Raw genomic sequence first — 11,761 nt, 5'->3', positions numbered from 1 at the left:
GCACTCACTTAGGTCTTGTCACTTAACCTTTTTGAAATGTGCATTTCCTAAATTCACTCCCGTTGGAAATTGGTTTTATAATCAGCATGCACCTGGGTTCCAGCTTCTCACCGTTTCCTCTGCACCCTCGGCCGCCCCAGTGTCCTTGTATCCGTGACCCAGGGTGGCAGTCCCGTGTTCCTCCCACAGCTGGTCCTCAGGCCTCACTTCGTTCCCCCTCCCCCTCAGCGAGCTAGGCAGGAATCCTGCTGTCCGAAGACAGGTGTCTCTTGGGCCACCAGGCATGCACACCCCTCGGGGCCCAGCTGCTTAAGTCCCTCATGGGGGCGAGCCTTTGCCTTCGCCAGAGGCACACCCCGCCCGCACCGAGGGCAGTTTATCAATGTCTCTGCCTTGCTCCTGCTCGGTCTCCCCCAACATCTGGAAACGCACGGCCACATCCCAGATGACAAGATGACCACGTGGATTTCCAGGCAGCGTGAAGGTTCAGGAAGACGCGCTTGAAGGTCTCTGAAACCACAGCCTGGATCCATTCTGACGACCGCTGCCCCCTAGGCCACGCCCACACCCCACAGGCCACCTGCTGCACCCTGGGTGGCTAAGACCCCTCCTCCCCCCACAAAGGGCAGGATATCTCCTCGACCTGGAGGCCAACACTAGCTGAGGGTGGGGTGGGGGCACTGGTGGCCTCAGGGACAGAAAAGGGACAAGGCAGGAGTGGCCAGGAGTCGGAGGCCACTGTACTAACGGGTGGCTCAGACCTCTCCTAAGCAGAGGTGTGGTGCGCATGGCAGGGGGAGAAAGGGATCTGGGAAGAAAGGGTGCTTCCGGTCCCGCTGTCACCCCATCCCTTGCCCCTGAGCCCATTCTGCCACATGGAGAGCCTGTAGCAGGTCAACTCAAGCCGACAGGTTGGAGCGTCCCCAAGAGCAAGCGTATTAGAGGGACCCTTCCATGACATGGACATTTCCAGAAGCTGCTCTGAAAGGTAAACAGTGTGCCGACAACAGCAGAGAACCCCAGACCCTTCCCGCTGCCCCCCACCCCCCAGGAATGAGACACACTCCACTGGTCAGCACCCAGCTGTTGTAGTGTAGCTTGGTTTTATTTATGTCCACAAATATTTCCAAAAAATTACAAAATACTCAAATGGAGAGAACACAGAAGTCACGATTTCTGGGTGTCTACTGTTTACACTGTGTTATCTCATGGCAAACTACTCATATATACATTTAGCTTCAAGATATATATAAACGTAGCAGATCAGAACGCACACTCCGCTCTGCTGCTGCAGCGAGGCGTGAAGCTCGGCCTTGACGACACTGAACGAGACACACACAAAACACGGGAAAGCAAAACCGAACTTCGAACAAAAGGAGGGACAATCCGAAAGGAAACCGAGGGGCTGGGCTCCGGAGACGCCTGAAGGTCGGGGCCTCCTGAGCCGCAGCTGGCCAGGCGAGGGCTTCAGGTGGTGGGTTTAAGTGGAAGAAATCTCAGTGCTTCACCTTGGGATGTGGGGGAACCAAACTCTAACAGGAAAACAACCTTCAGACAATTTTCCATACAGACTTCCAAGTCCTTCGTTCCCTCTCTTCTTTGGAAAAATGGATGACGGAGAGGAGATAAAGAAGGTTCAACTGAATGGCAGGCGCTGTGCTCTACCAGGAGGAAAAGAGAAGATGGGGGGAAGGTGCAGCGCCGGGGCAGGAGTCGGGGGGCAGCGGGCTGCGCAGCGCCAGCCGCCCGGAGTCCAGCACACAGAGGCACGGGGCGCCCGGCAGGACGGGGGCGGCCCTGATGACATGTCACCGCCCCCAGAGGAGACAAATGCCCCCTGCCAATGCAGCCACGAGTGTGAGCTTGTCTCCCCTGTAAGGAGCTAAATTTAAGGCAGAAATGGAATGAAAAAAAAAAAAAAAAAAAAAGAGAAGAAAAAAAACTACCAACATTTTCAACAGACCAAACAATCCTGTACTGTCCCAGCAGAACCCAAATCTGGTTTTAACAGCAATGGAAACAGGCCCAATGCAGGTTCGGAGCCGGCACCCGAATCTGAGCTCACAGTCGCTGGCTTCTGGGTTAAAGCGCCAGCCTCTCTCCTTACCCCGATGTGGCGTGGGTCCTGGACACACTTCATGTCCAGTGACCCATGGAAGTGACCTCTTCTCATCTGGACAATTCTTGGATATGGCTACCACGTATGGCAGAAACCCCTCCAGAGTCTGAGAGGAATAGAAAAGGCCACATCGTGGCAGCACGCTCGGTTGGCACGTGTGGCAGATGGGGCCCCCAGGGTGGCGCCCCCTCGGGGAAGCCTGTCTCCCCAAGCCACGAGTGTGGCTGCGACTCCTGTCCCCCTTCAGGATGAAGAATGGGACCTGAGTGGCTCCCCAGCCCGATGTGGGTCACCATGCTCCTGGGGTAGACACACAGGCTACCACCCACGACCGTGCCAACTCCAGGGTCTCCCTAACCCAAAAGCAGCCTCGGGCTGTGGCAAGAGGGCCTGGCCTCACCACCAGAGACCCCGACGACAACACGCACAGAAAAGCAGATCCCTAACAGATCCCTTCGGCAAGCACATGTGCTATTTGTGGGGAACCGTTTCTTTGAATTTTCTAGAATGTTTATGTAATTGTCAGAGTATCAAGAAAGGCAATTCATCCAGAACGACCAAATGTGTGTGCATAGAAACCTACAAGGAAACCTACAATCAGACACGAAGAAAATGTGCTTTCTACCCCGCAGAGACAGCTACGGGTGGACACTTAACTCTTGCACTCCTGGTGCAGAATGACGTAGGTTCGCCCTAACGGATGTGCGCCACTGGCAAAGCACAAGCGAGGAACAGACAGAAGTGGAAATCAAAGCAGCAAAACAAAGAAACAGTTTGTAACATCGTCCCTGCAAACCCCTGGATGCTCTGCTCGCTGCTGCGACCAAACCGAGTCCCAAGCTTTTGCCCGTTTGTAATTAGTGACGCCCATCTGTTCCCTTTAATTAAAGGGATAATTATATATAACTTTTTATTAAAAAATCAACTCTGTATTCTGTCAATAGCTGATAGGAATTCACAATTAGTGACATGGCTGGAAAAAATAGATCAGAATAGTAGTTTGTGGAAGAAAAAAAAAGGCTGTTCTAAAATTATTTACAGACGTAAAAAGCCATGCTGCAGAACCTTCCCAAATTATGAAGATTTCCTACAATGTATTAAAATAAAAGATTCTTTAAAAATTATAGCTCTTGGATTCCAAACTCATCTGCCACCTATCCGCAAACCTTGTGGGTTTTGGAGCACACGTGACTGAGTGTGTCTGCGCGCACAGTGAAGGGTGTGAACTGGATTCTAGCACCTACTGAGAAGTCGAGAAAGGAAAAGAAAACTAAAGCCGAACCCCAAGATTGCAGGGAAGTTTTCTGAATGTTCAGTCCAGTCCAGGACTTGCTAAGTTTCTGGGGGACTGTCATGCAGGGAGACCCAAACCAGTCTCAAGGAATCCTCTCTACAAACAAACACTATTATGCTGATACATTTTTAGTTGTGGGGTTTTTAAATATATAAAGAAATCTTTAGAAGATATTCTTTTTGCTTTTGTAGCTCCTATTGTATGTAAAAAGTCCTGTTTCTCCCCCCAAGAATTGGGGATTCCACAGCCAGCATTAACAAATAAATAACTTATAACTGCTTGTCACCTTCTTTCTTCAGTCGACTGGAAAGAAAAATAAAAAATATTCAGCCATCAGCCCTGGGCAGGAAATGGGCATGCAGTTTAGGGTCTGAATGCCCCAAGCGGCCTCCCACACAGCTGGCCCTGTCCTCCCCTCCATCCCACCAGGACCCCAGCTCCCTGGGGTCCCCTCTAGGGCCACAGGACAGGGCCCAATGGAGCCAAGGGAGAAGCCTGGTACTTGCTGACGAGGGAGGAGCACGTGGGCACAGCCAGGAAGGGCAGCCATTAGGCTGGGGCAGGTGGGAACCTGCGCCCGGCCAACTCGCCCGCCCACCCCTGCCCACCTCACCTGTAATAATCTTCCTGACTTGGTAGGTGGCCACCATGCATGTGGGGGTGTCCATGTAGCCACTGCTGCTCCATGGCCAGTCTCTGCAGCTCAGCCGACTGGGCATGCATAGCTTGCAGCTGGTGGGCGGCTGACATGGGGGGTGGGATGGCCCCAGGCAGGTCTCGGGGGTAGGGTGTGCCTGCCAAACACAAAAGTCTCCTCTACAGAAAAGCCAGGGGAGCAGCCAGGCCAAGGTCTGCCAAGGTCAGGAGAGGGCCTCGCGGGAAAGGGGCAGGAGGCTGCTTACCCAGGAGGGACCTTCACAGCAGAGCTCCCAGGGCAGAGACAGCCCCACGTCTTATCCCTCCTTCCCCTGCCGGGGGCCCCCGCCTCTGCCTCCAGCTTCGGGCCTCGGCCTAGTTCCTCTGAAGCCCTCAATCTGAATCAGGAGCCTGTTACTCCTTCATCACCCACCGCTCCTGTCCAGGTTCTTGTTACACATTTATACTCCCACCCCCAGCTCTATGGACAGGGGCTTGTAACTGTACTTTACTCCCACGGGGATTCCTGACACACAGGAGGTATTTGTTGAAGACATGAATGAGTGAACAGGACATGAGACCAGACCACTAACCCAGCGCTCACACCGGACCCCTCCTGCCCCAGGTGTGCTTTCTTACCGAAAACGGGATGACGAAGCATCTCGTGCTCGTGGGGGGGCTGTCCCAGCAGAGGGTTGGGCAGAGTGCCGGGGGGATAAGGGAAGCGAGCCAGATGAGGGCCAGCAGTCAGTGGGTCAACCAGCGGGTGAACTGGGCCTGCTGAGCCTGAAGACAGGGGCAGAAGTCGAGATAGAGGTGGGCTCTGGGGCTCTCATACCGTTTGCCCTTCTTGGCTGAGACTACTGGTGACTTCCTCCTCACCACAGCAGGCTCCTGGTCACCAGGGCCACCAATAATCCTGATCTAAAGTCACTACACTCCACCCCATTTCCACACACACTTGTAGTGGAGAAATGAAGAGTGTGACTTATTCCCTCCACCCACCCCCTGGGCGACACTGCAGCAGCCTCCTCCACCTCATCCTTTTGAGGCTCTTGGATCCGCAGAGCTCACCTGGCCCGCTGCGCCACAGGGCGCCCACAGCCACTCCATCCTGCCCCGGCCAGCGTTCCTGGTCTGGGCCGGCAGCTAGACAAGCGCCCCTCCCAAGGCTGCCTCCCTGGCCCTTCGCTGGCATAGCCCAGAGGCCAGCAGGGGCTGGATGGCTCAGCACTGCTCTGAAGGCGGCAGGTGCCCCCACTCTCCACCCCCCACCCTTCGGCAGGTCACCTGCCGGGGTCCTCTGAGTCAGCACTCTCGCCTCAGGCCCTTTGCACTGCTCCCCCTTCGTCCGCCGGGAGAGGCTCTCTACCCAGGCTCCCATCGACTCGCCTTTCACCTCCTTCAAGCCTTTGCTCAGAAGTCGCCTTCCTGGCCTTCCCTCTTTCTAACCAAAGCATCTCCCCAGCTCCTCACTTAGTTCTCCAGAACACCGATTGCTTTTCGCAACCCTCATCACGTTTACAGCCTGCCTGCCTCCCAGATTCAGAAGGGAGAAGTAGATGGGGTGTCACAGCACCTACAACTGCACCTGGCATTTCGCAAGTGCTCAGTAAACATTTGTCAAGTGAATGTTCTAGAAAGGAATGAGCAAATGACTGTCCTCTTACGGCACTAAGGCACATCTACCAGTTACACTGGGGCTTAAAAGGCCTGCACTGGGTGGTATGAGATTTCTAGGAGTCAAGACCATGGAGTCAATGTGACAGCTCCTTGGCTTCCTTGGGACCATCTGCCTGGAGATTCCAGGCCTCCCGTGTCAGGGCTGGGGACATGGAAGCCGGGTGCCGCCTTCTCTCCCTCCGGCCCCAGGGCGCAGGGCCAGAACCCCTGACTCTACTGGCCTGGTCTGTGGAGCTTCGGAGGGAGCAGGGCCCTGGCCACGCCGGCTCTGCCTCAGGCCGGCCTGCACCTACAGCTGGCCCGTCAGCAGGCCTCCAGGAAGGGGCTCTTGCCGGAGCGAGCAGGACTCGGCAGCCCTGGCCAGGCGAGCCAGAAGCCCAAGCCCATCCCCCAAGAGGGCAGAAAGACTGGTCCTTTAAGGTCTTGCTTGATGACAACCTCCAGTCTCCCTGGGTGTCCTGGGTGCCTCCACCGGGCCCCTCAGGCCCTGCCCCCTGCCCTATAGCCTGCACAGGGAGCACAGGCGGCTTCGCTTCCTCCCTGGGCCACTCCACGCACGGGACCAAGAACCGAAGCTTTAGCCAGGGGCGGAAAGCAGAAGACCCCAGAGTGACACGGCTTTCTGGGAACTGCAGCTCTGGAGAGCTGAGGGGCTGAGCAGACAAAGGCTGTCTGAGAACAAAGTGACATGACTCCTCAGTGGATGCCGAGTCATCTGAGACCTGCCAGGCATCGGGACCCGTCTGGAGCAGGAAAATCTCCAGCTCTGGCCCTCAAGGGCCCCTGGAGCCAGCCCGGGCACCCACCTTGGTGGAGAGGGTCCTGCTGGTGCAGGTGGAGGTGTGAGTGGATGTGGGAGTGCTGATGGTGGTGTGGGGTCACGTTGAACATCTGCAGCCGGGCCAGAGGGTCGCTGGTCAGCGACGCCATGCGCTCGGCGTGGATCCGCTCAGCCGCCAGTCTGTCGGGGTAGCCCATCTCAGGCCGCAGCTGGGGGCCCGCCAGGGCGAGTCTCTCCCGCTCCAAGGGGTTCAGGCCCGGGTGGAAAGAGGCGAAAGGGTGGGGCCCCGCAGCGGGGGGGATGGTGAGGGCGCTGTGCCGGGCGAAGTGCTCCATGGGGTTGGTGGCGGGGTGCAGGGGGTCCAGCTCCGGGGGCTTCACCTCGAAGCCCGGCTTCATCCTCTCCCGCAGCTCTCGCTCGCGGATCTCGCGCTCGCGGATCTCGCGCTCCCGGAGCTCCCGCTCGCGGATGGCGGGGTCCACGTTGTAGAGGCCGGGCATGTGGTAGGCCAGCAGGGGGTCGGCAGGGTTGAGGGGCATGTAGAAGGGGTGGTTGCGGTTGGTGGGCGACATGACGTGGGGCCGCGCATACTCGCTCAGAGTCCGGAGGGCGGGCGTGTCGGGCCCGATGTACGGGGGCACCGCGGCGATGGTGGTCGGCGGTGGCTCGAAGGATGGCCGCATGTGGCCGGGACCGCCAAGCTGGGGGTCGCTGAGGCGCCCTTCGTGGGCTGAGCTGGACGCTTTCTGCTGAGGGAAAGGAAGGTATGAGGGGGGTGCCAGCGTCCCAGAAGTCTGAGCTGGTGTGCAATCTGCAGCGGTGAGCTCTGCCCTGCTGTCACCCTGCCCAACTAGGTCCCTCCGCCAACACCAAGGCTAGCCCCCAGCCGTGGCCTGGAAACATGGTCTAGACCCTGCCGTGCCAGAGTCCCCTATGCGCCCTAGATGGGTTCGTGTGACAAAGACACTGCACGGGGAGTACGTGTAGAAAGTGACCCCTACTGCAGAGGCAGACACTTGGGTGACCCAACGACGAGTGCCACAAGGCAAAGCCACCCGAGGGGTCCGATGCAGCTGATTAATGCCCCTAGCCCCTAGCTCTCCTCCCTTTTAGATTTTTAGTTCCTTCCAACTAACTGAGAGACAGAAGTCCCCAGGCCTGCTGTGAACCAGCCTAGACCCGCTGGGGTTAAAGGAGGGGTCGCCTGGCCAGCACTGGGGATGGGGGAGGCGCAGGGCTGGCTCTGGCAGGCGCCAGGGCTGCACAGCAGCTCAGGGACGAGCAGCTCGCTCAGAAAAGCCTGGGGCTGGAGTTCAAACCACACCTGGTTCTCCAGCTGCTGTGAAAGCGAGCCCGACGTTACGCAGAGCAGGGCGGCCCAGTGTCCCCGCTGGCATGGCCATCCTCCCTCCCCGCCCCCCGCCCGTGACTGGGCTGTGAGGGGACCGTGACTGGGCCGCGGCGGGGCCGTGAGGGGGCCGTGAGGGGGCCGTGGCGGGGCACTCACAGCCGCGCGCTCTGCCTCGCGCTCACGCTCCTTCTCCTTCTCCTTCTCCTTCTCTCTTTCCCGCTCCCGCTCCTCGCGCGCCTTCTGCTCGGCCTCCCGTTTGGCCTTCTCAACGGCCTCCTCTCTCTTCTTGGCCAGTTTGGACCCCGCCAGAGGCATGAAGTACAGGTCTGCCCGCGCACACGAGTTATAACCCCGGTCCAGGTGTTTGTAGAACCTAAAAAACACCACATCCCTTGCCGGGGCCCCTGCTGAGGCCGAGGCTTGCCCTGAACCCCGCCCGGATCCCGTGACCAATAATACCTGGCCGACTGGCTGGCATGGCTGGGGGTGTCCACCACCGTGGGCTCAGGGGACGGGCTTCTCGGCGGGGGAGGGGGACTCTCGGGCTCCTCGGCATCGTCCAGAGCCTCCTCCTTGATCTGGACAGCGGGGAGCGGGCAGGCCACCCCACCGGGCGTGCTGCCCCCCGAGGAGACAGCGGCAGGGCAGGGTGGCTGGGCTGACGGGCCAGGTCCCGCAGGCGGGGTGGAGGTGGAGGGGCAGGTTGGAGGGGTGATAGGGGGAGGACCCCCAGGGACAAAGGGATGCTGGGTGAACGGGGGCTGAGGGGGCACCTGGTGGAGGCCTGCGGGGGGGTGGGGGGCAGCAACAGGGGGCAGGCTCTGGGTCAGCACAGGGGGCTGGGCAGGGGAGGAGGGCAGGGGCTGGCTCTGAGGCATGAGCTGCAGGGGTGGCGGGTGGGCCGAGGGTGGGTGGTGTGTGGACAGGGAGCTCAGAGGCTTCAGTGCTGGAGGGGGTGGGAGGTTGGCGTTCATGGAGAAGGGCGAGGGCCCCGCGAGGTGCGGGGGGTGCTTGTGGGCCTGGGGCGCTGGCAGCTGGGGGATGGGAGTGGTGGGTGGAGGCTTGATATGTGGCATGGCCAAGGGTGCTGGTGGCAGAGGCTGCTCCCGTGGGGGCTGCTGGGGCTGCAATGACTGAGAAGTTGGGGGCTGCAGGGAGGTGTGAGGGTGAGCTGCTGCCTGGGAGGCCTGGGGAGGGAGGCCAAAGGGCTGAGGGGGGCCGGGGTGTGGCAGCAGGGGCCCGGCTGGCAGGCTGTGTGGGCCGGGGGTGCCCTGGCCGTGCAGTGGGGGCTGGGCATGAGGCGGGATGGAGGCCTGGCCAGCCGGCCCAGTCAGAGGCTGCAGCGGGGGGTGTGGGGAGGGCAGCCGCTGTGGGTGCAGGGCGGGCGCCTGCTGGGTATGGGCGTGAGGAGCTGGAGCCGTTGGAGCCTGGCTGGGGGGCTGGGAGGCCGAGGGGGAGCCCTGTGGAGGGACCGCAGTGACAGAGGGCGTGGGCCCTGGTGTGGGAAGCTGGGGGGCTCCTGGTGGGGCCGAGGGAGCTGGAGCAGCCCCGCCGGGAGCCTGCAAGGCTGGGGGCTGGGCCTGCAGCATCTGCTGCTGGGCGGAGGAGTCCGAGTCACTCTCGTTGTCCTGAGGGCTGGGGATGCTGGGGGATGTACTGCGATTGTCCTGGTCGATGTCTTTGGGGTCACTGCTGCCCTCATCGTTGACACTGCGGCTGTCAGAACTCTCTCCCTCGCCTTCGGACGGCGAGTTGGGCCGGCTGATCTCCTGGGGCCAGAGAAAGGAGGGCGGGAGCTGGAGTGGAGCAGACTTTTTCCTGCCCTACGTGGCCAGCACCCGGCACGTGCAGACGGGGCAGCAGGCGTGGCCCTGAGGCCCAGAGGTCCTACCTTGACCACGCCAGTCTGGCAGCCACTCTCGCCCCCTGCCTGGGAGAGAGGGCACTGCCACCACCCCGGGGAAAAATCTGCTGGGGGGACTTCTCAAGGGGCATCAGCTGTCAGCTGTAGTTCGTAAGGCTCAGCTGCAAACTCACCTGGGTCTTCGTCTTCTTGGAGCTGGTCCTGTCAGCCTCCTCTGTGTCGGAGGCCACCTTCTCCCGCTGGCGCTTGGTGCTCTTCAGAGGGGATGAGGCTTCCTCCTTCACCTTCTGCAGTGGGAAAGGGCACGGGGAGGATCAGGCCAAGGGAGGGGGTCCCATCAGCCTCAGGGAGGTCACAATGACTGGGGGCTGACACCTTGCTCCCACATTCTGAGCTCTATCTCCAGAAGCAAGAAAGTTTTGGAAGGGGCCAGTCAAGGCCAGGAAAGAAGTATCTGAGATGGGAGTAACTTGGCTTTGGAAGGAGAGACCTGCCTCTGGGGCCTCAGGAGTCCCCAAAGGTGAGTGCGAGGAGCTAAGATGAAGCCCGTTCTTCAGGCCCTAGTCAGCAGCCCGGCCCGGGCAATGCTGAGCCCAGGAAGGCTCCACAAATGACCTGCAGCCCCATGTCTGAGCCCCATGACACCAATTCCAGCCACCCGGGTGTAAAGGGAGGGTGGGGCTGAGCAGCCCCAGCACCCACTCCCCATTGCCTCACCTTGGCCGACTTCTTCACTGTCTCTGCTTTACTGTCGTTGCTGGAGGTGCTGGCAGCGCTGGGCGAGTTGCGGCCGCTGGAGCGGATGTCTTCGTTGATGGGCGAGGTGCGACCATCAGGGCTGGCTGGCTGCTTCTTTCGACCACTGCGCAGTGTAGACATCTGCCCACCCAAACCGGAGGCTGGTGAGACTGGACCCCAGTTCCCACATGGGCCACCTGAGCCCAGCACACACGCAGGAGCATCAAGAGCAGATGCTGCCACCAACCTTGCAGCAAATCCCAGCCCTTGGCAAATATTAGGTACCCCTGGGTGTCCCTCACTGCATGAGTCAACGTGGAGCAAAAGGAGGGAGTGAATGGGTAGGTTGACACAGAACAGAGCAATCCTCAGCTTAAACCCAAAGCACTCACGTCCAAGGACTACCTGGATGACGTGTGCTGGAAACGAGCGAGGCTTTTTGAGGGGCAGGAGTCAGTGAGGGTGGCCTACTCTGCTCTCAGTCTCCGGAATGACACGTACACACAAAGCCAGCTTTAAGTCACCTCACGCCTTCTGTTTATTCCATGTAACTGCCCACTCTCCCAACCCAACTGAGATAAAACAAACACTTGATTTCGTGTGACAGGATGGGGAGTGACCCAAAGACACGAGCTGTCAAATAACGTAGCTCCTAAAACTGCCTCAGCATGCTTCTGCAAAGCCAGAGGGGCTCGGAAGAGAGGAGGGTACAATGATTCACGCCCGTCCATTTGCACCTGAGCCAGGAGCAGCGGCAGGGCAGTCAGGATGCTAGGGTCAGAGGAAGGTGGATGGGGCCACCCAGCTGCTTAAAAGGGCCACTGGAGAGGCTGGTGCCACAGGGAAGACCCTGGCGATATCCTGATCTGAGAAAACCCTCGCTCCCAAAGGTCCCCACCAAGCTTCCAAGGCAGGAAACAGTCTCTAAGGAAGGAAGAGGCTATGAAGTGAGTGAAAAATGTACCTGAAAGTTTCCAGGATGGGATCAAATGTTTAAAAAAAAAAAAAAAAAAAAAAAAAGCCTGCAAGTTTTGCAGAGCAGAGAGATGCCACGCTACAGGTGACAGCCCAGAGGCCAGAGGAAAGAAGGTCTAAGGGACGTGGGGAACTGCACTGAGGCAGAAACTGAGACAAGCGCACCCCACCAACTCCCCAAGGGAGAGGGTGGGAGAGAACAGGGCATCCCAGCCCCAGAGGCAAAGCCACCTAACACCTCTGGGAGAACCATCTCACCTCCAGGTCTGCCCCTCCTAAACCGGATCCCCTTCTCACCCTCCTCTGGCGGGCACAGCCTC

At 59.2% G+C, this 11,761-nt stretch overlaps 1 protein-coding gene across 7 annotated transcripts in view; it reads right to left on the bottom strand.

Moving 5' to 3' along the window:
* Positions 1-1,084: 1,084 nt before the first annotated feature.
* The window catches only part of RERE (arginine-glutamic acid dipeptide repeats), a 366,623-nt gene continuing 355,946 nt past the window's right edge, over positions 1,085-11,761 (bottom strand). For all 7 annotated transcript variants that reach the window (XM_011368442.2, XM_011368444.2, XM_011368443.2 and 4 more), the window contains 8 exons: positions 10,446-10,607; positions 9,902-10,015; positions 8,324-9,633; positions 8,021-8,237; positions 6,539-7,259; positions 4,689-4,835; positions 4,027-4,207; positions 1,085-3,716 (listed from right to left, as the gene is read on the bottom strand). In XM_011368442.2, the coding sequence (XP_011366744.1) occupies positions 3,683-3,716; positions 4,027-4,207; positions 4,689-4,835; positions 6,539-7,259; positions 8,021-8,237; positions 8,324-9,633; positions 9,902-10,015; positions 10,446-10,607 (2,886 nt within the window). In that variant the 3' untranslated portion in view covers positions 1,085-3,682. The remainder of the gene's footprint in view (positions 3,717-4,026; positions 4,208-4,688; positions 4,836-6,538; positions 7,260-8,020; positions 8,238-8,323; positions 9,634-9,901; positions 10,016-10,445; positions 10,608-11,761) is intronic.

Source organism: Pteropus vampyrus, unplaced genomic scaffold, assembly GCF_000151845.1.
Source record: "Pteropus vampyrus isolate Shadow unplaced genomic scaffold, Pvam_2.0 Scaffold142, whole genome shotgun sequence".
NCBI classification, from domain to species: domain Eukaryota; kingdom Metazoa; phylum Chordata; class Mammalia; order Chiroptera; family Pteropodidae; genus Pteropus; species Pteropus vampyrus.
Note: the sequence above shows the minus strand (reverse complement) of the source record. Positions and strands in the feature narration are given on the sequence as shown.